Source organism: Xiphophorus maculatus, chromosome 11 (genome assembly GCF_002775205.1).
Source record: "Xiphophorus maculatus strain JP 163 A chromosome 11, X_maculatus-5.0-male, whole genome shotgun sequence".
Classification (NCBI taxonomy): Eukaryota; Metazoa; Chordata; class Actinopteri; order Cyprinodontiformes; family Poeciliidae; genus Xiphophorus; species Xiphophorus maculatus.
Window position 1 is genome coordinate 29,518,778 of NC_036453.1, and position 23,905 is coordinate 29,542,682.

At 36.6% G+C, this 23,905-nt stretch overlaps 3 protein-coding genes across 7 annotated transcripts in view; 1 reads left to right on the forward strand and 2 right to left on the reverse strand.

Moving 5' to 3' along the window:
• The window catches only part of LOC102228733 (tripartite motif-containing protein 3-like), a 34,833-nt gene extending 25,609 nt beyond the window's left edge, over positions 1-9,224 (forward strand). For 4 of the 5 annotated variants that reach the window (XM_023342389.1, XM_023342387.1, XM_023342388.1 and 1 more), the window contains 7 exons: positions 151-254; positions 370-537; positions 1,399-1,567; positions 3,091-3,132; positions 4,969-5,039; positions 5,120-5,260; positions 6,107-9,224. In XM_023342389.1, coding sequence (XP_023198157.1) covers positions 151-254; positions 370-537; positions 1,399-1,567; positions 3,091-3,132; positions 4,969-5,039; positions 5,120-5,260; positions 6,107-6,259 — 848 coding nt within the window. In that variant the 3' untranslated portion in view covers positions 6,260-9,224. The remainder of the gene's footprint in view (positions 1-150; positions 255-369; positions 538-1,398; positions 1,568-3,090; positions 3,133-4,968; positions 5,040-5,119; positions 5,261-6,106) is intronic. The other variant, XM_005807051.3, reaches the window with a different exon arrangement.
• Positions 9,225-11,354: 2,130 nt separating this feature from the next.
• Positions 11,355-18,342, reverse strand: LOC102228468 (zinc-binding protein A33-like). Its single transcript, XM_005807049.3, has 8 exons — positions 18,103-18,342; positions 17,524-17,735; positions 14,574-14,619; positions 14,330-14,425; positions 13,040-13,264; positions 12,328-12,350; positions 12,128-12,249; positions 11,355-12,036 (listed from the first exon to the last, which is right to left on the reverse strand). Exons 1-8 carry the CDS (start codon positions 18,283-18,285, stop codon positions 11,507-11,509), a joined length of 1,437 nt encoding a protein of 478 aa, XP_005807106.3. The 5' UTR covers positions 18,286-18,342; the 3' UTR covers positions 11,355-11,506.
• Positions 18,343-19,551: 1,209 nt separating this feature from the next.
• The window catches only part of frem2 (FRAS1 related extracellular matrix protein 2), a 68,526-nt gene continuing 64,172 nt past the window's right edge, over positions 19,552-23,905 (reverse strand). Inside the window, exon 24 of the mRNA XM_023342793.1 lies at positions 19,552-23,454. Coding sequence (XP_023198561.1) covers positions 22,921-23,454 — 534 coding nt within the window. The 3' untranslated portion in view covers positions 19,552-22,920. The remainder of the gene's footprint in view (positions 23,455-23,905) is intronic.

Genomic DNA, 23,905 nt, shown 5'->3' on the forward strand with positions numbered 1-23,905 from the left:
GCTAATTGCCTGGTAGGCTGGGAAGCACTCAATAATCTTTACTCAGAATTAGCAAGAACATGCTAGTATAGGTTGTCAAGGGTAATAAATCATACACAGTGAGAGTGTTAATAATAAACACAATTACTGACTTCCTAACTCTCCCGTTAGGTTCCCGGGGAAGGGAAAAGGGCGAGTTCACAAATCTGCAAGGAATCTCAGCCTCCAGCAACGGTAGAGTGGTGGTGGCTGACAGCAACAACCAGTGCATACAGGTGAGCCAGACACATAGAGGACAATGCATGTTTATGCAACTGTGTAGAACCACTATGGACGTAGAAAATACCACTGATGTTATGTGCTAAACATGAGTTCTGCAAATGGCTGCAGGTATTTTCCAACGATGGGCAGTTTAAAATGCGCTTTGGGGTTAGAGGTCGTTCTCCAGGACAGCTGCAGAGACCGACAGGAGTCACTGTAGACATGAACGGAGACATTGTGGTGGCTGATTATGACAACAGATGGGTCAGCATCTTCTCCTCGGATGGCAAGTTCAAGGTACACATCATACACCGCCTTATCTTTGATCTAGGTCTCCGTAATGCCTTGTGAAAAAAACTAATTATTAATACTAATATTAGTTGTAGCAAATATTTGTGTCTGTGTCCACAAAATGTAAACTCAAAGTACATTATCTTGGTTGCTAAATGCCTACTTGAGGATTCTTTGGAGAGTTCACAGAAATTCAAATGGAGAAAGACCTTTGAGGTCCACTGGGTTCCAAAGCCTGAAAACACCCTTAATCATAGAACAGAGGAAGAGTGGCTATGACAGGGTCAGATGACTGTTTACTTACCAACTTGCTGTTGTGCTTCAGGTTACGCCTACTCTTTGTCCTCTCTCTATTGGTGAGAGGATTGACTTTGGCTTCAGCAGATGTTCTGTCTGCCCAGAAAGGTTCCTCTGAGGAGGCTGAGGTACAATCCGGATGTTTTAGCAATTCCTCTCCTCAAATCAAAAAACAAATTTTAACCAACTGGAGAAAAACAACTTGACAGATAAGATGGATTTTCTCTACCTCAGGTACATGAATGCAAAACAAAACAGAACTGGTGGGAATTAAAAAAATAGACAGTGAACAAGAATACAAAGTCACCAAGAATAAAAACCCAATTGAATCTAACCAAGTTGATTCAGGATTGATTCTTTCAAGTAGGTCTGTTCATTGATGGTTCTATGTGTTTGCTTTGGTCAACTCATAAATCTCCCTTAATCCAACTCTCTTCGTCTCCAAACTAGAGCTTTACTAAACACAGAGGGGTGCAGAACAGAACAAAGCCCTGTACAAAATACCCCTACAAATCCAACCAACAGGATTTTAGTTTGTTCAGTAATCCTTTTTGTCTTCTTCTACCACAGAATAAGATTGGTGCAGGCCGTCTCATGGGTCCCAAAGGAGTGGCCATGGATAAAAACGGACATATCATCACTGTGGATAACAAAGCCTGCTGTGTCTTCATCTTTCAGTCCAATGGAAAGCTGGTGACTAAGTTTGGAGGCAGAGGGACGTCTGATAGACAGTTTGCAGGTAAGGAGAGATGCTAAGTCTTCAGCACAGCTTTTTTGAACTCTGATAGATAGGATTTCAGACAATCTGTTGCAGAGAGTTTTCAACCTCAAATTTGTTCTATAAAGAGCTTTACGGGGTGTTTCTCATTCACCTAGTCACATAAATATCCAGTGGTTCCATAAAGTAGCTCCATAACACTTCTCTTTGTCTTTGTAAAGAAATGTATTTAATAAATATATTGTACTACATCTGCCATGAACTGGCAACTTGTCTAGGGCATACCTCGCTTCTCGCCTGATGACCACTGGAGAGGTCCTTGTGCTCCTGCAAGGATAAGTGTGTTCAGATGATGGATGGGTTATACTATATGGTTAAAAGGGGCAGGGAGTAGGATGAGATAACATGCAGAATTGACTTTTCTAAGCTTTATATCATGTTATAATGTCATCCCCTCATCACACACATACCTGGAATGTTGTTTTGGCCCATTTATAAATTTTGAGGAATCCTTGAATCTCTCATGGCTCTATTGGTGACATTTCCGATTTGTCGTCTATTTACCCAAAACGGCAGCAGCAATTACGAAAAACCTGGTAGACCTACGTGTCTGTTCAGCTGAGCGTATCATATTAACTACAGTGCTCCTAAGATCAGTTGTTAACAATCAGCGGACAGCATGGAGAAGCATTGTTGGGAGGATGTGCTTAAGCTGTGTCAGAAAAGGTAGAAAGAAGGTTCTTAAAGAAACAAGCCAATTTCATGGCATCAGACACAACTATGATGCAAAGTCATTTTTTAAGTTGTTTATTTACCTGTTAATTTACTTCACCAAGCATGGTGAAGTAAATTAATGCTGCCAATGTGGTGTATGCATCCCACTATGCTGGTTGATGCATATTACATACACCAATTAGTTTATTGGAAACTCTTCGCCACCTTTTAATAGTCCGCGTTATGCCCAATTTTGCTAAATTGCTCAGTACATATACATATGTATTTTTCCAATAGTTTACTATAGTTGAAATAAGAATTTCAATAATTTTGCATCTATTTGATGAAAAATAGAAACTATTTCTGTTTTTCATGAATAAAAGAAATACATCAATGACATATTTAAATGATTAAACATGAAATAAACTATTGATGCCTCCAAATTTTAATCAGTTGATGATTCTCTGTAGAAGTTTGCCACTTTGGGGATTCCCCATTTTATGGGACCTTTTAGTTGTGACCACACATGGCAAGGCTGAGGATCAAACCAAATCTATTTTAACTGGAAGAAAATTACTCTGTAAAATTCTATATTTTAATCCACAATCGAGAAGCTAAATAATGACACTATATTTTTTGTTCTTCAGTTATTGGAATATGAAATGTTAAAGTTATTTGTAACTTTAACATCTTGCTGACATTGCTTGGTTTGCAGCAGCAACAGAAAGCAACTCTACAGATTGCGCTCAAGTATTTACTTTCTCGCCTATCTTTATTTCTGATGACGTGCTTGTTCTTTCTTTCTGTTCTTCCTTCTGTTCTTGATTCAGAAAAACTTGGCCCAAACTTTAATAAATCTGGCTCAGTTTTCAGTAAGTACTAAGTGTGGCCTTGCTGCGACCTTAATCCCACGGTGTCCTCTGTCTAACCCAATTCCCTGATCACGTGTCTGACTTCCAAAGAAGACAGATTGTTGATAAAGATGGATGAAGATATACGTACTTGTACAGAGATTGCTTGAAACTCAGCTACAATTTCATAAATAACAGAATCAACATGTTGTCATGTACATTGTGTGTGTTTTTTGTGTGACTATAAATAATTATTTGCAAAAATACAGTGCTATGAAAAAGTATTTGCCCCGTTAAAGGTTTTCTTAATTCTTGCTTTTTGTCACGACTGAATGTGTTTTAATAATGGACAGATATTTTCAAATAATTTCTTTGAAATGTCATTTTTAATTTTCATTTTAAAATACTAATCAAATTAATGTCACATAATGTGAAAATATAATAGCCAAATTGTTGATTCATTAATTAACTGTGACTCATTTTTATTTAATTTTCTTCAATTTCTCTAGTCACACTTTGGTCTGGTTGTTTGTCTGAACTTTAGAATCAACAAATAACTTAAAAATAACCTGTCTGAACACAAAGTAGGGCAAAATATCTCAGAAAGCAACAGATTTTGGCCTGATCTTAGGCAATTCAAGAACAGATGAAAAGCAAGTGACTGACATCTGTCAGTCTGGAGAGGGTAGCAAAGTAATTTATAAGTCTTTAGTTTCCTAGAAAACCTGAAACAGGAAGAAACCTTGGCCAGTCAACGAGAAGCACACCAATTGCACTTCAGAGACTTATTCATTCAGTCGCAGAATAACCAAAAGAAACATCTATTGTCATCTAAAGGTGAAAACCACTGCCAACTACAATATCAGAAAACAGTGAACACAAAGACACATCTTATGTTTGACAGAATATAACTCTTTGTGAAGTGACAAATAAAAATACTTGTTGTAGAGTGTGTATCCTTTTACATCAGGCATAAATCTAACACATTTATGAAAACAATATCAGACGAGAGTTGATCAATATTCAGAAACAGGGAGGTAAGACTAATTGCCAGTTATTGTAAGACCTTAATGGTAGTTGTTGACGACAAAAGTGGCAACATGAGGTATTGATTTTATGAAGTGTTGCTATTTGAGATCTTTTAGCCTTCTTCATGTCAGACTGTTTATGGGATTTCGTCATTCTACATGTCAGGCAATAGTAAGGCCATGGTGTATGTAGTGGAACTGAAGTAAAAATATTTAATTAATTATTGAATTTATTATATAAAAATGAGGTCATCATTACTTGGTTGTAAATAATTGAAATTGGCATTTAAAACCCCTGCTTATTTACTCGTATCCTTCTTTCTGACTTTAAAATTTGATCTGAAACAATTAAGACATAAAAACAAAACCAGAAGAAATCTGTAATGGGCTGAATATTTTTTTTTTTTTCACAGAACCGTGCAGATGATTTTTAGTGATCTCTGTTAATCAACAATCCTTCTGTGTTTTATGAAAAAACAAATGTTTGATTCTGAAAAACACCTAGATGGATGATCAAAGAACTCAAAAATAAATGCAGCTAACCCACGTTGCAATTTTTTTAAACCATCAGTACAATCACACATCTGTTAGCATGCACTAACAATGCAAAATATGATTCAAACTGAAAAGTCTTGCTCCTTACTACTATTTTAGAAAAGTTTCTAAATTTAGAACAGGGCATAGAGACTGTCAGAAAAGTTTTTTTACACAAATATGAACAGCAACAACCTGATCAAACACGTTTGACCAGCCTAATAACTGTGACAGGATTTGTGCAAATAAAATGAATCTTTTTCCAAAACGTTTATGATTCTGTCTCTCTGTTCAGGTCCGCACTTTGTTGCAGTGAACAACAAGAATGAAATTATAGTGACAGATTTTCACAATCACTCTGTTAAGGTAAAAGAAATATGATCCCTGCAAGTCTTCATATTCAGAGAGTGTATCTGGTGGTATGAATTTATTACTACTTGTTGCAGGTGTACAGCGCAGATGGGGAGTTTCTGTTTAAATTTGGCTCTCATGGAGAAGGCAATGGCCAGTTCAACGCGCCCACTGGTGTGGCTGTAGATGCTAATGGAAACATCATTGTAGCCGACTGGGGTAACAGCAGAATACAGGTAATGTTCATTTTTGTTTTCATCATCATTAATATTGAGCTATCATAGTAATGAACTTAAATTCCAACTCTTTGGTATAATACCACACCTTAAAAAAGGTATTTGTACTCTGTGAGCTTTTTTTAAATATTTTGCCACATGGCAATGGTTGCAAGTATTTGCCCCAAGATTTCTTCTGTTTTGGCTTTTTGTCATACTTAAATGTTTAATATAATGAAAGAATGATATTTTGAAATGAAAGATAACCTGAGTAATAGCTATCAAAACCATTCATGACATTTGTAGTATCTTCTCAACTTGACGACTGATTACATCTTGGTCACTTCCCAAATCTCGTGACAACAGATAGGAGTAGAAAAGTATGTAGACTGATAAATCGAGCATTGAGCTGTTTGGCTGTCTCTTCACCACATCAGATTTGGGTCAGTGCTGGAATCTCTGCAGACACACCAATCCACCTATCGATCTCCTGTCCCATTTTTCTCTCATTTGTCAACAAGACCCTGAGACACTTAAACTCCTCCATTTGGGGCAGGACTTTGTCCTCGACCCAGAGAAGGCATTCTACCCTTTTCTGGCTCAAGACCATGATCTTGTATTTGGAAGTACCAATCTTCATCCAAGCTGCTTTACACTCAGCTGTGAGCTGCTGCTGTGATATTCAAATTAGTGTCACAATCTGAAACAAAGATTTAAAAAAAACACAAACACAAGAAATGTGTAAAAAAAAAAAATATATATATATATATATATACATTTCCTGAAATGCTTTTTCAGAGCAATTTTTAATAGTTATTCCATTATTGGCAAAAAATTAAAAGGAAATATTTTGTTTTTGGTTTCTAGGTTTTTGATAGCACAGGGTCCTTCCTGTCCTACATTAACACCTCAGCAGACCCGCTCTATGGGCCCCAGGGCCTCGCTCTCACCTCAGATGGACATGTGGCAGTTGCCGACTCCGGGAATCACTGCTTCAAAGTTTACAGATATCTGCAGTAGACAAAGGAAAGGCATCAACCAATGCTGCTTGAATAAATTAATATTTCACATTACTAGCTGACATTAAGTTGCAATGTTCCTGCAGCCTGTTTGGGCAGATTAATTCCTTGTTCATTTCTTTTCAGTGAAGGGTAAAGAAATTGCAAAAATATTAATATTAAAAGAAGAGAAATAAGTTTGATTTCTGCCAGTATATCCACCTGGACTCAGTTTGCCAGACGTGGCATTTTATGATGAACCTAATTTCTAGATTAGATTCATGACTTTTCCAGCAACCAGCAAGGCAAACATGCATGTACTATTTCCAACCATGTTTTCAGAGGAAGGTAGGCCTTTAACTCAGTACAGTTTGTAGTGAGGTTCTTCAAAAATGTTAGAAGCAGTCAAAATCTTACCTGCTGTAAGTTCACTTTCATGTGTTCTTTTTGTATTTGTCCCAGAGGCTGAGGCTAACATCCAGTCTAAAGGGTCCAAAATCAATGAGGACTGAAAACAACTCCAGTTTCAAATGAGTTGAAGTTGATGCTAATGCTTATTTATGAATGCTTATTTATAAATCTTTAGAGAATAGGGTAAATATTATTGCACTGGACATTTATTTTAATAGAAGGTGTTGGGAGATGTTGCAATACCATTAGATTTCCTGTGTGAAAGGACCAGGCTACATATAACATGCTTTATGTGCTATAAGGAAACATATAAAGCATGTCTGATCAGAACACTTAGGGTGAGAGTAACGCAGAGTTCAAAGCAAAGAAATTACTACTGTTTAAAAGTTTCCTCGCACCTTTTTTTCCCCACAACAACACATAAACAACCGGCTAAAAATAAAATGAAAACATTGCTGTTAGCCATAGCTGCAAGCGCTAAGTCTCAGCTAACATGCTAATCCAAACAATAAGCTAATGTTAGCATTTTATCAACAGACAGCATGTAAACTGACAACTTGTAACACAAAGTGTTAGCTGAAGTTACCTTAAATGGTGTTAAACCTTTTTAGTTGATGCTAGTGTACTAACATGCTAGAATATTACCCAACTTTAGCATGCCCTTTACTTCTTGTGTCCTGACAACAGCATCAATATTCTCTTTATTCCTTCATGTCAAATCTCCATGACCTTGTGGTATTATGAATTACTATGCTTCTTATTTTGGAGGCTTGCAACACTACCTCAATATGGAAATATAAGGCAAAGGTTGTTCTATCCATATCCTGTTTAACAAATGTCAAAATCATATTCAACGGGCAAATGTACAAAAAACATTTAAATGACTTATTAGAAACTCTGGTTTAGCATATATATTTTGGCCTTTGTCCATTTGTACCACAGGAAAATCACTGGGGAACCACCTCCATTGTCCGTTTCCTGTGTAAATGATTTTCATCCTTTCATTTCAATAAAATCCAAGAATGCAAACGCAATAATGATCTAACTTTATAAAGCAGTGTTTGTATAAATCTGTATGTTTTAGTTTCAGCCTCTGTAAACAACAAATCAACAAAATGAAGAACATGAGCGTTTTCTGTTGCAGGGAAAATATTTATTGCTCGAAACTTTTTAATAGAACATCATTTCAAAATCTCAAGAGGTGCCATTTTGTCATTGAGCACCAAAAACCCTGCTGTTCCTGCCTTCCATTTTTTTTATCTGTATACAAAACAGAACATTTTGAAATGTGTAGTTGTAGGTCAGTTCATCATTCTGAACTTTTTCATCCTGACAAGACCCACCAGTCATTAGTTGACCTTTATGCAAGTTATAGTTTATTCAATGAAGCATAACATCCCAACCAGCTCCACTTCCACAGGTAATTTCTTTTTCTGGTCTTGCTGTTGTAATAACCAAAATAGATTTCTAAAAATTGACCCCATGGCTTTTTGCACTTTTGTCTGTTAATATCAATAATTTACTGTAATTGTAAATATGCATATGTAGGTGTACATATGGCTTTATTGTCCATGTTATATTACTACAGTATACAGTATATCCTACTTATTCCAGCATTTAAATGGAACTGAGATCATGCCAAGCAGTAGCTACCCGAATGACTGAAATAGAACAAAGTTGTAAACATTTGCTGTATTTCGTTTTTCCATATTATTTATTTTGGATTTTCTTTTCTTTATGATTTGTTGTACAAATTATTTTTCTAACTGTTCCGCCAAACATTATGTTATGTGTTATAAGTGGTAGCATCTGAAATCTGATTTCTCCTCCAACTTCCTCAAAGAGCTTACATTGTTTAACATTGATGTTACCCTCTGCCAAATTCGTTGTAATTTGCTTTTGAACATTGCACAAAGTACAAATATTATAAGAGTTATATCATTGTACAAGAATAATATATGCCTGTATGTACAGTTCATTTATCATGATCCAAAGTGTATTGTACATTACAGTCATTTTATTATTGTTACTGATAACCAGCACTTTATCATGGACAGTTTAGAGTATTTGTTTTTATGTGTGGCTCCAAAAGGAACCTATTTTTAATGTGTGTTTATAAAAACTGTTTAACTGTCTATATTCTATGTTTTTCATTTGTTGGAAAACTGTGTACTGACAAATTATTTTTCTCCATAAATCACACACTGCTATTGTTTTTCATTTTCCATGTCTTTAATTGTCACTAATTAGTTTGTGTGAAATAACTAAAGCACATTTAAATAAAACGCTACATCTACCAAATATATGTACAGCTGTATGCTAGAGGAGATCAGACAGAAGGTAATTACAAGATGTATCTAATCCTGGAAAATTGTTGCAAAAATAAACCAGAACAGTGAAAAATGCTGTGTAAACTGTGTGTTTTATGGGGCGTACTGTGGTGGCATAGGGAATAGAGCGACCCACATTTGGAGGCCTTGAGTCCTCGACGCGGCTGTCGCAGGTTCGATTCCGGGACCTGGCGATATTTGACCCCTTTCCTGTCAGCCTACTTTCATATAAAGGACACTAGAGCCCACAAAAGACCCCCTGGAGGGGAGAAAAAAAAAGTGTGTTGTATTTCAACAGATTTCTGTTATTTCACGAATATGCGTTGAACGATTCCTTTAGTTAATAAATCACAATTATGACGACTGCTTCGGGCAGATTAAGCATAGTCTAGAAGACAATTTAGTTTGATCACACTAGTTGAAAATACGCTGCAAATGATCAACTGCTGTATTTTCAAATTGGCAATCTACTTCATTTAAAAGCTGGTTTACATCAGAACCAATGTATGTCTTCTAAATACTTCATATAGCAATAAGGGGTTTATAAACCTGAAGATCAATGACTTTAAATGACAAGGGCTCTATGGCAGACACATCATACCTAATTCTTAAACAAATATTTTAGTGACAAAACAGTGTACTGTATGAAATTGAAAATTGTTTACAGTAATGTTTCTTTGTTAAATTTAGTCATTTGTACTGCATTAAGCCCACATCTCAATAGAGAAACAGCAAAGTCGCTTCTGAGTCACTACCTGGGCAGGAGGAGATGAAGCAGTTTTCTCACCTCCTCCTTACATGTTCTGCATTAGTGACTCAGCAGCAACAGATTGGTCTGTTGTGGTTAAGAAAAAAATGTGGACACTAGACAAGAAAAGCACAGAAAGAACAACCATGGTGAAAATATAACTTCTCTTATTATGGGTGTCACACGGATGCAAATAAATTTCACAATAGCACACATAGTAAGTGAAAATGTTTAAGAATAGTATTTTAAAGGTGGTTAAAGTCTCAACTTCAGCTTAAAAGAAAGAAAATGTGAAGCTATAGCTAGTTAGAACATAATGCTACACACAGTAACAAGTGAGTACAGGGATATTGCCAAGTCCATTTAAAAAGATTTAATCATTTTTTGAATATAATGAGCTGATATACCAAACTGCAAATATAGTGATGGCATATGAGGAGGAAGTGGACTATTTCTTTAATAAGAAACTAAGATCAATAAATTAGAGATTTTTTTTGTTTGTTTTATTGAGATGAAATAGAATGAATATTCATACAGAGTGCAAGAGCCTGAGCAAGATTCTCCAGTCAAACTTTGTGACACAACTGAAAATAATCCTAAGATGGATAAGTAAATTAAGTCAAAGTAACAGCATGAATAAACCCATAGAGCTGCAGTCTAGGATAAAACACAGCGAGAGAGAAAAGGAGATGCAACAAAAAGCTCCAATAACCAAAGAGCAGTGTCTTCAGGTTCAACTTGTCTACTAAAAAATAAAAATAAAATAAAAAACTTGAAATTTTGCCATTTTAATGGACAACCAGAACCAAAAGTCCAAGAAAAAAAGTAAAACAAAATAACAGAATATATAACAGCACAAGGTTTAACTTTTAAGAAACCAAAACTAAAAAAAAAAAATCATAATAAAATCATAATACATGGACTTTAAATACATGTATCAGTCATATGTAACAGCAGTAATCAATTTAACATAAAACATAAAAGCAAGAAGACAACGCCAGCATTCAGCACTCTATTTCAGTCAAATCCAAGTTCTTGCTTTATTTTTTATAAATGGAATGTATAAAGCTAAATATTTATCCTCTAAGCGGCTAAATATATGGAAATACAGCTTAATAAGGAGGTGCTATGTTCAAAGAAATGTATCACTGACGTGTAGTCATTCGCTCAGCTGTAGAAAACGTTTCATATGTGTTAAGATATCTCCTCACAGTTACCTCTGTTCAGTACTGTATAGTTGTGCTGCAAAAGACTTGGAAGTAAAAAGTAGGTCTGGCAACATTTCGAAACTGCGTGTATATAACATAAACTAACGAAATATACAGGTAGTTTAAAATGTTTTTGATAAAACCATTTCCATAAAACCTGTCTAACCCGTTTGATCTAGAAACATGAATTTCAAGTTATTTCCCCAGACAAGCTGGCCAAACTGAGAACAGAAACCAAAAGCAAATGTAACAAAGTTTGGCAGAGCAGGTGTTAATAGAGCACACGTTAGTATGCTTTAATCACCAGGAACACCTGAGGCATCTGCAATCACACAAACAGTGATATATGTAAACAGCAAAGCACCTCTCCAAATCCACCACCGTAGTAACCAGGGGTGTGAGCCTACAGTTTGTGTCTAATTTTGGGGGGTGGGGGGGGAATCCAAGTTGAGAATGTTCACCCGGGAAGCAACATCACATCATCACTACTGTATGTCTAAAGAAGATGTCTTTCCAACAGGCTAACCTCAAAGCACGAGTTGGACTCTTAACACCTACTCATCACACCTCTGTTAATAGTAATGGCATATCTGCAGCCTGCTGCCTACGTCATTCTTCCCTGGGCTGAAAAAAGGATAGACAGGCTCCTCGAAGCAGGTGTCGAACATGTAGAGTCTCTTCATTGTAACAGCATCATAGAAACTAAGGCGGCCATTGTCATAGTCCAGGTACACACCGACACGAGGAGAGTTCCAGTAGTCAGCGAGGGGAATGCGACCATCTTCCACATTGGCGTAGAGTCGGTCCTGCAGACAGAGGCTCCAGTATCCTGCGGATGGAGTGAGACTGACAAAGCCCTTTCTGTTGCTGCACTCAGTCGTCACCCCCAGGTACCACACACCTTTGTCCCTCACGTCTACTTCCCAGTAGTGCTGGCCGCTGGCGTACTGGGCTGTGGCGAGGACTCCACAGAACCGGTTGAAGCGGCCCGGAAGATCCGGCTCCTGGCTGCGAACCCGTCCCTCCTCCACTTTGGTGTCAAAGTCTGAGATAAGGAGGTTCGCGTGAGCGGTGTCGGGGTCTAAGGTCAGGTTCTGAGGCACTATGCAGGAAGAAATATGGACAGTTTAGTTCACCTTACTTTAATCATAATGAATTATTATTGTGGCAGCATTTCTGTTGCCTAAACCTACTGGTGTGCAGAACGTGCATCATCTTCTTCCACATGATGAGTTGGAAAGGCCCTGAGAAGTCTGTAAATTCAGTTGTACAACTGACCGGCTCAAGGGATGTGAAAGACTTGCGATGCATTGCTCTGGAGAGGATACAAATACGTTAACCTTTTATACTCTTTTTTAAATTTAATGATGGTCTTCAATTGTGGGTTACTTACTTATTAAATGTTCCAGAAAGGCTCTGTTGGAGTAAAATAAGATGTTACCTTAATTGTTATGCTGAATGTTGTTACTAATTTACTGCACATTAAACAAAGTAACAGTATACATTGAAGTTTTTGATCCAACTGGTGCAACTGTCTACAAGACAAATTTTATCTGATTTTTAATATCTTTTCAGCACACATTGCGATAATGCCTTCATGTTCAATGTTAGAATTATTATGTTTGTTATCTTTCTTACATTAGTAGTTTTATATTACTAGTTGTTTTTTATTTAAAGGTTTAGTGTTCTCACCCCAGAGAGGAGGAATTTATTAAACTGTGTGTAAGACATAACTAACCTTTCTTTAACCTTGAGCATGTTTTTGCATGTGGTGTCTTAATCTTCTTTAGGAGATCTTCCTGAGATACTCCTTAGTTAGTTTCTGTGTTCCCCCTTCCTTGTTATCAGGATAGCCACCCCCACCCCTTCTGTTAAAATCACTCTCCCACATTCCATTCACTTCTTTCCCCTGCTAATAAAAGACAAGCTCTGCAGCAGACTGTCAGAACGCACGGTGAACTGAACAGCTGGCTTCTGCCAGGCTGGCAGACATGCCAGGGTTACTGTGTCTTCTCCTCTTGCAAGAGAGCTGAGATGAACAGCTAAGTGACGTTGTCTGTGGTTCTTTTTATGTAGATCGAGAAAATACCTATCATTCAACTCACCTCAAAGTTAGTCTTCCCACCAATGTGATTATGAATATCTGCTATGAGTTTGTCCACATCTGCTGCTTCACTATCAACAAAGTCCAGGTTGTCGTCAATGATGGCCAGAGATGCTGCTTCCTCAGCATCCAAGCTCTCCAGAAGAGAATCTCTCTCATCCAACAAGAACTGGACCAAGGCCCCTACATCTGCTTCAATCTTCTCCTTGAGCCGTTGCTTCTTCAGCTAGAAGACAGAAAAGTTTTAATATTCATGGCAAAATAATATTGAAGAAATCAGACACCGTACACCAGACTGTTTCTTACATTTAGATTCATGGCTATTCAACATAAATTTTTACAACTGATACATTCAAGTAATAAATCAATGCAATGTTAGACATAAACCAAATACAGCATTCCAGAAAAAGACACTCATGCTAACTGACATATGGACCTGGAAGTGTCACAGTTTTGTGAAAGCTTTGCTGCAGAAGGACCTGGCCAGCTCACCATCATAAAACCCACCATGAGTTCTATTGTTCCTCAGAGGGTGCTTGAGTAAAATGCGAAAACATCTGTTAAAAAAATAAAGCTAAGGCAAAACTAGAACTGCTAACATGGCAATGACCCAAACATACCAGTAAATGAAAGGAGTGACTGAAAGTTATGACATAAACTGTGTCACATAGCTTTTGATTAAATTTGAACTGAGGGACTCAACTAGAGTTCAAGACAAGATCTCCATCTTACAGAGATGCTGTAGTATGACTTAAAAATGATAACATGCTAATGGTGGCAACTAACTGGATTTTAGCCACAGCTGCCTTGGGGCAATCTGAAAAGGGCAATAAATGCAAAAAACCTCTCACAAAAAGAAAAAAAAACCAAAACATTCCACTGAAAGTAAAGTTTGGGGCAAAATGTCCTTGTTGAAAGGGACTGGTAGTTATTTCAAGCAACTGGGGTAAGACTACTGTTTGACAATGAGATGTCCTAATTTCTCCTTCAGACAACATAGTTGTTCTCTGCAGAAACCAGTGGTGTCATGTGTAATATGGCTGTAATTCTGACAAAAATCTGAGATATCATTATGGGAGAATTTATGTTGAAATAACTGAATACTAAATGGAGAGGCCAAGTTGTCTATATTTCTGTATTCTTACTTCAACCAAAAATTGTACCAAGTACAGAGCTTAATTTAGTTCAGTGTTATAAAAAATTTACAAAACATTAAGATTAAAGCAATACTTAACACACTGCAACATGTTTTTTCCCCGCAACCAATGGAAATAAATTGAACTTTACATACCCGAACATCATTTTTAGTCCTTTCATCTGTTGTCTTGATTTTAGTATACTGCGACTTCTGCCAGTTGAGCTCCATAAGTCTCACTTTCAACTCCATCTGAAATAAATGAGCATCATAATGTATGTAGACAGAAAAAAACAGAACATACCACCAAGTGAAAAAACTTTTCAATACAACAAGTAGGATGTATAGCAAATTCTCCAAATTTACCATGTAGATTTGCAGTTTTAGAGATTGATCGTACCTTCATATCATTCACAACTTCTGGCACTGGAGCCACCTGATGGTGTCTGAAAAACATAGCCCATGTTCACTGCTCCAGTTATTTACAATTTGATATTGAGCTTTCTTAATAAAAACACAGATCTTGGTGTCATTGCCCCCCAACTCACAAGATGGCACACAAGGGCTAGCCTGCTGTGCATGTCATTTAAGTCAAACAAACATTGCTATTGTCGCTTTTCTTTTAAAAATGTTCAAATGTACTTACAAAATTACACACTTTACTGATTTGCCAAATTAAATAAAGAAAAATTATTTAACATTTGAAAAGTGTCCTTTTTGTTAAGCAAATTTACAAAAATTAGTGCAGTCGCATTGCCTTTCTCCTCTTTGTGAAAGCTTAAAGTACTGTTATAGTTTACTCTAATCTGTAAAACTTTGTTTTGGCCTTATGTCACAAACGAGGAATGTGGTATGACAATAAAAAAGTCCTTAAATAATTGAATCAACTGACATTTTTCATTTTCAACTACAGAAGAAAGGACAGAGAAGGCGAGATAACAAAAACTAAAGTAAGTTACCAAATCTTTATATACATTTGTGGGCTTCTATAAGCAAAACACTTGAACCAGGGGCGAAGGTTATCACATAGCAATGTGACAAAATGGTCCAGTCAAAGTCTACATCTAAATGCAATTAAAAAGCCTTGTCAATACTAGGAAAAATTATGTATAGATATTCTACATCCAAGCTAACTGGCAAACTATTTTGCTAGATGTGCAAGAGCAGTAAAACAAGACCCCCAAAATGTTTAGCTTTATAAAGTATTGACTCAAGGAGGGTGTCTATTTATCAGAATTCTAAATTTGAAAAACATTTGTCATTTTATTTTGTTAAAGCCCTGGAATTCGAGATCTTGATTGTGACTCGATCACAGTACCTCAGAATAAGGAATAAAGAGAAAAGGTTGTGTTTACCTCGTTTTAATCTATATTTTAAGGCAGTTATTGTACAATACAACCAATCAACATGTTCAGTTACAAACAGAGAGTCACCCACCTGTCTGCAGCGCCCGGCCTCTGCTTTGTTCACTTTAAGGTTCAGACCGATACAAGCACAGAAAGCAAGGCGCAACTGGTTTTTATCTACTTCTAAACTATTCCGAACGAGGAGTTTGTGTGTATGTGCCCTTCTTATCTAGGTGTGGCTCCAAGGCCTTAGTAGTGTGTAAGCTGCAACACTGTTCATGCAGAGCTAAGCAGTACAATGAAGCATGCAAGGCCATTTAATCTACGTAGGTAGCAATCTAAGTTATGCAGAAGACAATACATGATCAAATCGCCAAAAAGCTTCTAGATCACATGTGTCAAACTCAAGGCCCGCGGGCCACATGTGGCCCGCTACGTCATTTTATGTGGCCCTCTCCCCCCCCACCACCGTTTTACAGCCCTATTGATTGACTTAAAATAGGTTTTGAGCACGAATTGACTATAAACTACATCTCCCATAATGCCTTCAGATTCTTACCAGCCAAAATTATGGCTTCTCGCCACTAGAGTGCAGCAGAGTCACCTCAAGCTGATTATTAATTTTCCCAGCGAATAAAACTGAAACATCGACAAGCTAACAAGCTAAAGAGCGAAGTTCCGTGAAGTTTCAGTCTCCTGCCCCCTGATTTGATGCCGCAGCTTCGACTCCATGCAGCTCGTGTTTTGTCCATGTTTGGAAGCACCTATCTGAGCGAACAGATGTTTTCAATAATGAATTTAAACAAGACCAAGCACAGATCGCGCATTACTGACGAAAACCTACCCGCCATTTTGTGGATCGCCACAGAATAGAACTAAAACCAGACATCGACGAACTGACCAGGGGAAAACATTGGTAAGCACAAACAAACTAAATTTAAATAGAATGAATGTAAAACCAAAACTCAATATACTGGAATATGCATATAGTTTATTGATTTTGCTTGTTTTGTGTTTATTTACACAACACAACACAATGAGGATGTGTGAGTTGGTGACAGGGTGAAGAGGATCAGCTTTGTGTTCAAGGACAGGCAACATCACCTCATTGTTTTGTTCTTATGTGACATACATGTTCGTTGTGTAATAAATAACGAAAAAGTTTTGTGAATGAAGTTGAGAGTTAATATCAAAACTTGTTTTTATTCTTTGTCTGCTTATCTTTAAAGCAGACAAAGATTAATTTTCCCAGGGAATAAAACTGAAACATCAACAAGCTAACAAGCTAAAGAGCGAAGTTTAGCTGAGCAGTTTAAAAATACTGAGCATATTTTTAAACTGAGCAGTAATTTTGCATCCATGCAAATGTAATATTTAAAACTTGAATACATAAAATCAGTCATTTAACAATATGAGGTGTTTAATTTATTTTTAACATTGTATTTTAATACATTTATGCTAGGGTTGCCCAAGTCTAGTTTTCCAGACCTATCACTCTGCAACTTTAGATGTGTTCTTTCTCTAACACACCTGGATCATAAACTCATTCATAGGCCTCTACAGAACTGAGTTGCTGCTAATGAGGGAAGTCAACTTTTTGTCTGGGGTACGTTTTAGCAGGGACGCATCTAAAAGTTGCAGTCTGGAGGACTGCACTTGGGCATTCCTGATTTATACCGTCAATGTGGCCCTTTGAGGGTGGCCAATATGCTGAAGTGGCCCTTGGTGAAATTGAGTTTGACACCCCTGTTCTAGATACTAGAAGCCTAACGCAATTTTAAGTCATACTATAACAGCAATTAAATTATGAAATGACAATAACTAGTATACACATGTGTTGGTTTATTACAAAGTATTAGTGGAAAACACTTAAGTCTGTAAAAAAAAAGTTGATTGTGGTATAGTATGAGAGCGTCACATTATTAGCCCATTTCAGCACATAGTATGTTGAAGAAACAAACAGTTGAAGTGTTTCAATTTTTCTAAAGGAAGGCCGCAACCAACCTGTGAGCTCTTGATTCCCTGCAGACAACACAAATGGGCCTCTTATCAGTTTGGCAGTAGAGTTTCAGCTCTTCACCATGTTGTTGACACTTTCCATCCGGTTTCATAGACTTGGAAGGAGCAGAAGGAGAACCCAGATGCTCCAGGTCGTCCAGTTTTGAAACTAGATTCTGCACCAAGTAGTTTTTAGTGAAGCTCCTCTTGTTGAATACCTGAGAAAAAGGAAATCAACAGATACATTGTTAGGTAACGAAACTTCCGTTAACTAAAGCGATCTGCCATAGCAACTGTATCCAAAGACAGTGCCGAGTAGAGCTAATCGGTGCGAGTACACATTTCTAAAGTAAACCTGCTGCTTGGTTAAACCTTTTACGTTATTTTCATTAACAAAACCAAATAATAGTTAAAGTCCTCTTAAAGCTTCAGGTTTTCCTGAAAAATAACTTCCTAATGTTGAAACTGTTCGTTCTTAATTTTCTGCGTAAAAAAACAATGTCTTCAATGTCTGTAAAAAACAAACAAACAAACAAACAAAAAAAAGACGAGGGGAAAAAAAGCAGTTAGCGTGCATCAACTTACAGTCCGGCATTGAGGACACTGATACCCGTAATCTCCGCCATTTTCATCCCAGTGCATGCAGATACAAAAGCGACAAAAATTATGTCCGCACTTCAGTATGACTGGGTCTTTGAAAAAGTCCAAACAAATTGCGCATGTGAGCTCTTTCTTCAGGTCGTCTCCAGTTGCTCCAGCGGTCGCCATGTTTACGAGCCAACAGCGGCAGTTTGTCAACACACCGCTGCTTCTGCAGGAAGTGAGGGAAGGGGAGGAAAGGAGGTGAGCGGGGACTTTGTGTTGCGTCATTCTCCGTTCTAACCAATCAGACTTTACGCTTTCTGGCCGCTTTAATCGAATATAAAACAGATTTTAAATCGAACTATTTTATTTCTTTCGTCGATCAACTTATAGTTTGGCTTGTAAAAAAAATTCTCCCATAAATGTTTAATGCTGCCCACTTATGTCCGATAGCTTTCCATTCAATATATACAACATAGGCTTGTTTGTATTTACAAAATAAATAAATAGAAGCATAATCTCTCGCATGTTGTTTTGGAAACATAACCTTTAATTTGAAAACATTTTCTTGCTGGAAGGAGAAGGAAATTCCAAGTAAGAAATACATGTTTTGTAAAAAAAAACAAAAAAAAAACAAAAAAAACTTTAATATGACATTCATCCTGTATTTCACTGAAAAAACAAGCATCTTTGGGGAATATAATTTTTTTTTTTAAAAGCAGCAATCATTTTGTTACATGAATGTGCACATTTTCAGACTCTATTTTTCATGCACTTTTTGACTGTGAACACGTTTAACAACCTGTCTTCTTAGGTAGGTCTACACACGAAGCCTTTTGCAGTAAATCTGACGGACTATATCTAAACCTTAGCTGTTCTATCAAGATTGTTTTATTTTTTTTTTTAAAAAATGCGGTTTCCCATCCCCTAGCTATAAAGCCCTAGTTTGCAAAGAGGTTACAAAAGGATCAATGAAACCTAATTTTACAAATGTATTAATCAGGAAAAGTGTAGAAAAAATTCTCTAAGGCTTTGTCTAAGACCAGTTCAAATAACATTAAGACCAAATGCTATCACTGAACTTACTCCACAGAGAGACTACTAACTGTTTCTGAGATGAATTTCTACTTTTTTATGACCTAGGTTATAAATTATCATTGAACAGTCACATGTCATACTCTTAAGCTGTTCAGTAACTGTGCATTATTTATATTGTTATATTTTCCTACAATGATGCTGTAATAGTTTTGACAGAGCTGTGATGCTTGTTCTGCAATACTTTGGTAATTACTCTCAACATATGTTATTTAAAAAATGTTGAGAAAATAAATACTTTATTTAATGTGCCATAATTCATATTTGTATCTTACAGACATAACATGAAACTGTATACAAATACAGATTAAAAAATAACTCACGAGCAAGGAGCAGTAAATAATATTTATTATTAATTACATTTACATAAAAATCAATTCATAAAAAGACAATACCAAGATTGATTGTGCTGAAATACTGGTGTCCATGGAGATGACTGGCTGTGGAGTGAAAGTTACATTGCATAGCTTGTAGTGACATGTGAGTGAAGTGATGCAAGAAAGTGCATTTGAAGTTAGAGACTGTGGCATTTTCTTGTTCATCAGGGTACAAAAAAAATCACAGTTGGATCTCAGCAGGCTCTTAAATCTTAACATTTCCCATTGATTGACACATTATCACCACATCACCTTACCCTGACAAATATCAGCCATATTTATACAGTAATGCCTCACAGCATCATGAGACAAACATTCAAGCACACTGATGTGAACATGTTCAAAGCAGAGTAAGACACTGATTTAACAATACACATAAACGGTAAATTTCAGAAGTGATCTTAATAAAATCATGAATGTATGTGAAATGGCAAAAACTGTACTGTATACAGATCCCATAGTGATCTGTAAACAGCTCGTTTGTGTGCATTGCTTGTCCCAAAACAACAAATCTACACAGCACTGCCAAGAAATAAAGCTGAGAAATACACAATGTGGGAGAAAGAGAAGTCAGATCTTCAGGTATGAGTATATCTTTTCACCAGACTAATCAATAGTTTAACAAAGAGGCTGAAAGTGGCTTTGTGGAGGTTCTCTTCAGTCAAAACTACAACACCGTGCCTATTCAAAGCAAAAGGGAAAACTCCTGAGATGAGCATTTTTTCACAAGCATACCTTAACCTGTGTTTAAAAAGAAAACAACTTTACATTAACATTTAATAAATATGACAATATTCTATCAGAAACATAGTGGTTCACCAATACTCAAAATGGTTCATACAAGTAAGCACACAACAGAGTAAAAAAAACATAGTTGGAAAAATATAATACAATGTCATAAGGTATATAAAAAAATGAATACATACAATGATTAAATTAACTAATAATTGAGCAAAAGTCCTTTCAGATGTTGCTTATCTACTAAAATTAGATATGCATGGTTAAGATAAGTTATAATAAAGAAGTGACTGTCATTTTGTCTTAGATTTTCTGCTATAAATTGGGAAATCCTGACAAATCTTTCAGAAAACACTCTACAGGATACTTGCTAATCTTCTTAAAAAATGAGTACAATAATAGAAGATGTCTTTTATTTTCAAAAGTATGCTAAAATGACAAAATGGATACTGCAACCTTTCACCTTTCTAAGATATCTCCAGTATCCTTAATTATCTTTTGCAGCCAGCAGAAAATGTAACGGTGAAATGTTAAGTACTGGAGCCTCCACTGTTTGATGACAGCAGAGGTGTTTTCATTGTCGTACTTTCCTACTATTTAAAACTGTCTCTACAAGCTTCCAGAAAAAGTACAAGAGTTATCAAAGTTTTCTCCTGTCTAGAGCACAGATTGCACAGTGACATGTGCTCAGCAAATATGCATGCCTCGTCACACTGCTGGTGTTTTACTTTTCAATCAGTAACACAAAAGACAATTTTGGCTGTTTGGAAATATTTTGGTCACAAAGACAAAGACCTTTACGTTTTAGAATTGAGAGGCTCTTACCCTTATTAAGGTAACAAACTACAGCTGGGAAGTTACAAGTAACATTTATGCTAATTTGGATTGCAGCTATCAGTTTCTCATGTTGAAAATCTTTGGTTGTGAGATTGAGTCAATGACCTGTGGTCATACTGTGAAACAGGCTGATTGCCAGTCAACAACACTCTCACAACTAAAGATGATCTGACAAATATCAAGCAGAAAAATCATCTAGCATTGCTGCTGCTAAGACAGAAATCTTCTTTTGACTAGCCCTAAATGCTTCCCAACTTTTCTCTCTTACCTCAAACCTCTTCCCTCTCTTTTTAGTGTCCAGCTCAAAGAATAACAACTGTACCATCAATAACCACAGTTAATTTAATCTTGAACTGATGCCTCTGTTGGACTTTTTGACATTAATCTGTTGCAACAAGAGTTACTTTTAAGATTTTTTAAAATATTTTACATATTTAAGCTTTGTATGATTTCTGGATTTGCACACTGTATGCTGTAGTTGCAAGCTAGCTACCTGAGCAGATATTCCAAGTAATTAAATAGCATCAGATACAATATAAATAAAAAAAAAATAGGAGAATATAAGCTACTTTAAATGGGATGCATATTCAACTTTAAAAGATTAGGAGAATGACTTGAAGAAGTTACTGATTGCTTTGAAAACAGAATTTAATAATTAGTTCAATAATTTAGAGCTAGTTTTCTGATGAGGGTGGAGAATGAAAAAAACAGGATGTCATGCACTGACAGATTAATATTCATCATAAAAGGATGTAACAACACTGCTCATTATTTTTTAAACCTAAAATCTGATCTGTTCTCTGTGGTGCTGTTAATAATTTATAGAAGCCAATGTTTTTTCTCTGGTGATCATTTGCTGCCAAAACAAAGCAAATATGCAGATTGCTCATTGGTTGCTGTTTCATTTTGATTCAGCTTTCATCTTGATTCATCTCCTGTTATTAACCTATGAAAAATACTCCACTAATTGCAGGAGTAAAAATGTTCACTCCATGGAAGCCACAATTTAAGATGAATATATTAACACTTTTAGTAGTCATGTTCAGACATGCCAGCTTCACATGGACATGTTCATAAACATATGATTATCACAGCAGGCAAAATAATTTTAGCTAAAATGCTGTCCAGTTGTCTGAAAAATACAACTTACTGCAAATGATTAGCTAAAGAAACAAACTTTTGTTGCTAATTTATTGCGAATATAATCAATCTTACTGCAATGCAACAAGGAATAATGCAAATAGAAAACATTATTATTATGACTGTATTATAGGAATAATTGTTGCTTTTTATTTTAAATAAAGTACTTGAATCATGGTATGACATTTATGTTTAAAACTTTTGTGTTGATATTGCAATACTGTGATTCCTTCATGTTTTTATTGAAGGTTTTCATACTGAATGCTACCTTCCTCCAGCACTGTATTTTTCACTTAGTCTGCATCATCCCTACGAACACTGGGGTTGACTGTCCTGAAGGATTAGTTTCTTCAGGCACTTTTAGACACAATTAAGTCTTTACCCAAGACCAAATATACTATGGTATTAACAGCAGAAGCTGAAATGACAAATAAAAACTTGGCATAATAGTGTTGTACTGAGTGCACTCAAGTGAATTCAGTTCAGTGGTAACATTAACAGGCACACTCTAAGATCATTTGCTCAACTGAATGTTTTTGGTGTTGTAAAAGTAACTCAGAAAAAGAAAAGGAATATATAAAAACTCCTCCCACGTATTCTGTGTGTCCGTCTGTCCAATTCATGCATTCATGGCTCAGACCTCAGAGCTGTTGTGGCAGTCTTGCATCCTCACCACCAGCATGGGTTCGGTGCTGACAGAACCTTTCACCACCTCCTGCACTCCCTCGCTCCATACCTCCTTCCCATCCTTTTGTCTGGATTTCAGTACCAGTGCAATGGTAACAATAATGAGGACTGTCAGCAGCAGCCCCACCAGTACCCCCACAATGCTCACTAGACTTTCCTCTTGATTGTCAGCGTTCAGCTCACCAAGTTCTCGGCCACCAGGGAACAACTCATCTGATCCCCTCGACCTTCTCTTGGTGCGGTCTAAAGCAATATGCATAATGTTGGTCCCTCGGCCGTTATCTATTCCAATATCTTCTGCAATTGCTGGGATTTTGTCGTGAGCAGATCTTTTTCTGCGATGGCTTTTTGTGCCAAATGATGTCAGAGTGGAAACAAAAGAGTGGTACTCTAGGCTGCGTTTCCCAATGCCCCTGTTGGTGTTCTCTTTGGAGCGAACGGTGTAAATGGTGTGTATATACCATTCGCGCCCTGCAGCGACCTGAGGATGAGAATAGCTATGAACACTAAGAAAAACGGTCTCAGTAATTGTACATTCTCTACATTCTACTGCATAAAGCACATATGGATAAGCATTTTGTTTCCTATTAAAATAGTCACATTCACAGTCCATATTTTCCAGGAAATAGACAAATGCAGTTTTTTTCAGTGATACCAGCTAATACAAGATATTAAAGACAATCTAGACAGTTTTTAAAAAAGGGGGTCTCAAACTATAGTCCTTATGTGTTGTGGTCCTACAACTTTTAAATGTCTTTCTGGTCTAACACACCTGAATAAAATGGCTTAATTGAATCCTCAGCATACAGCCATGTTCTACGGAACCTTGCTAATGACCTTAACATTTTATTCAGGTGTATTGAAGTAGACACAAAAACACAAATTTGAAGAACATTGATCTTCGAGGAGTGTAAGACCCCTGATTCAAAACA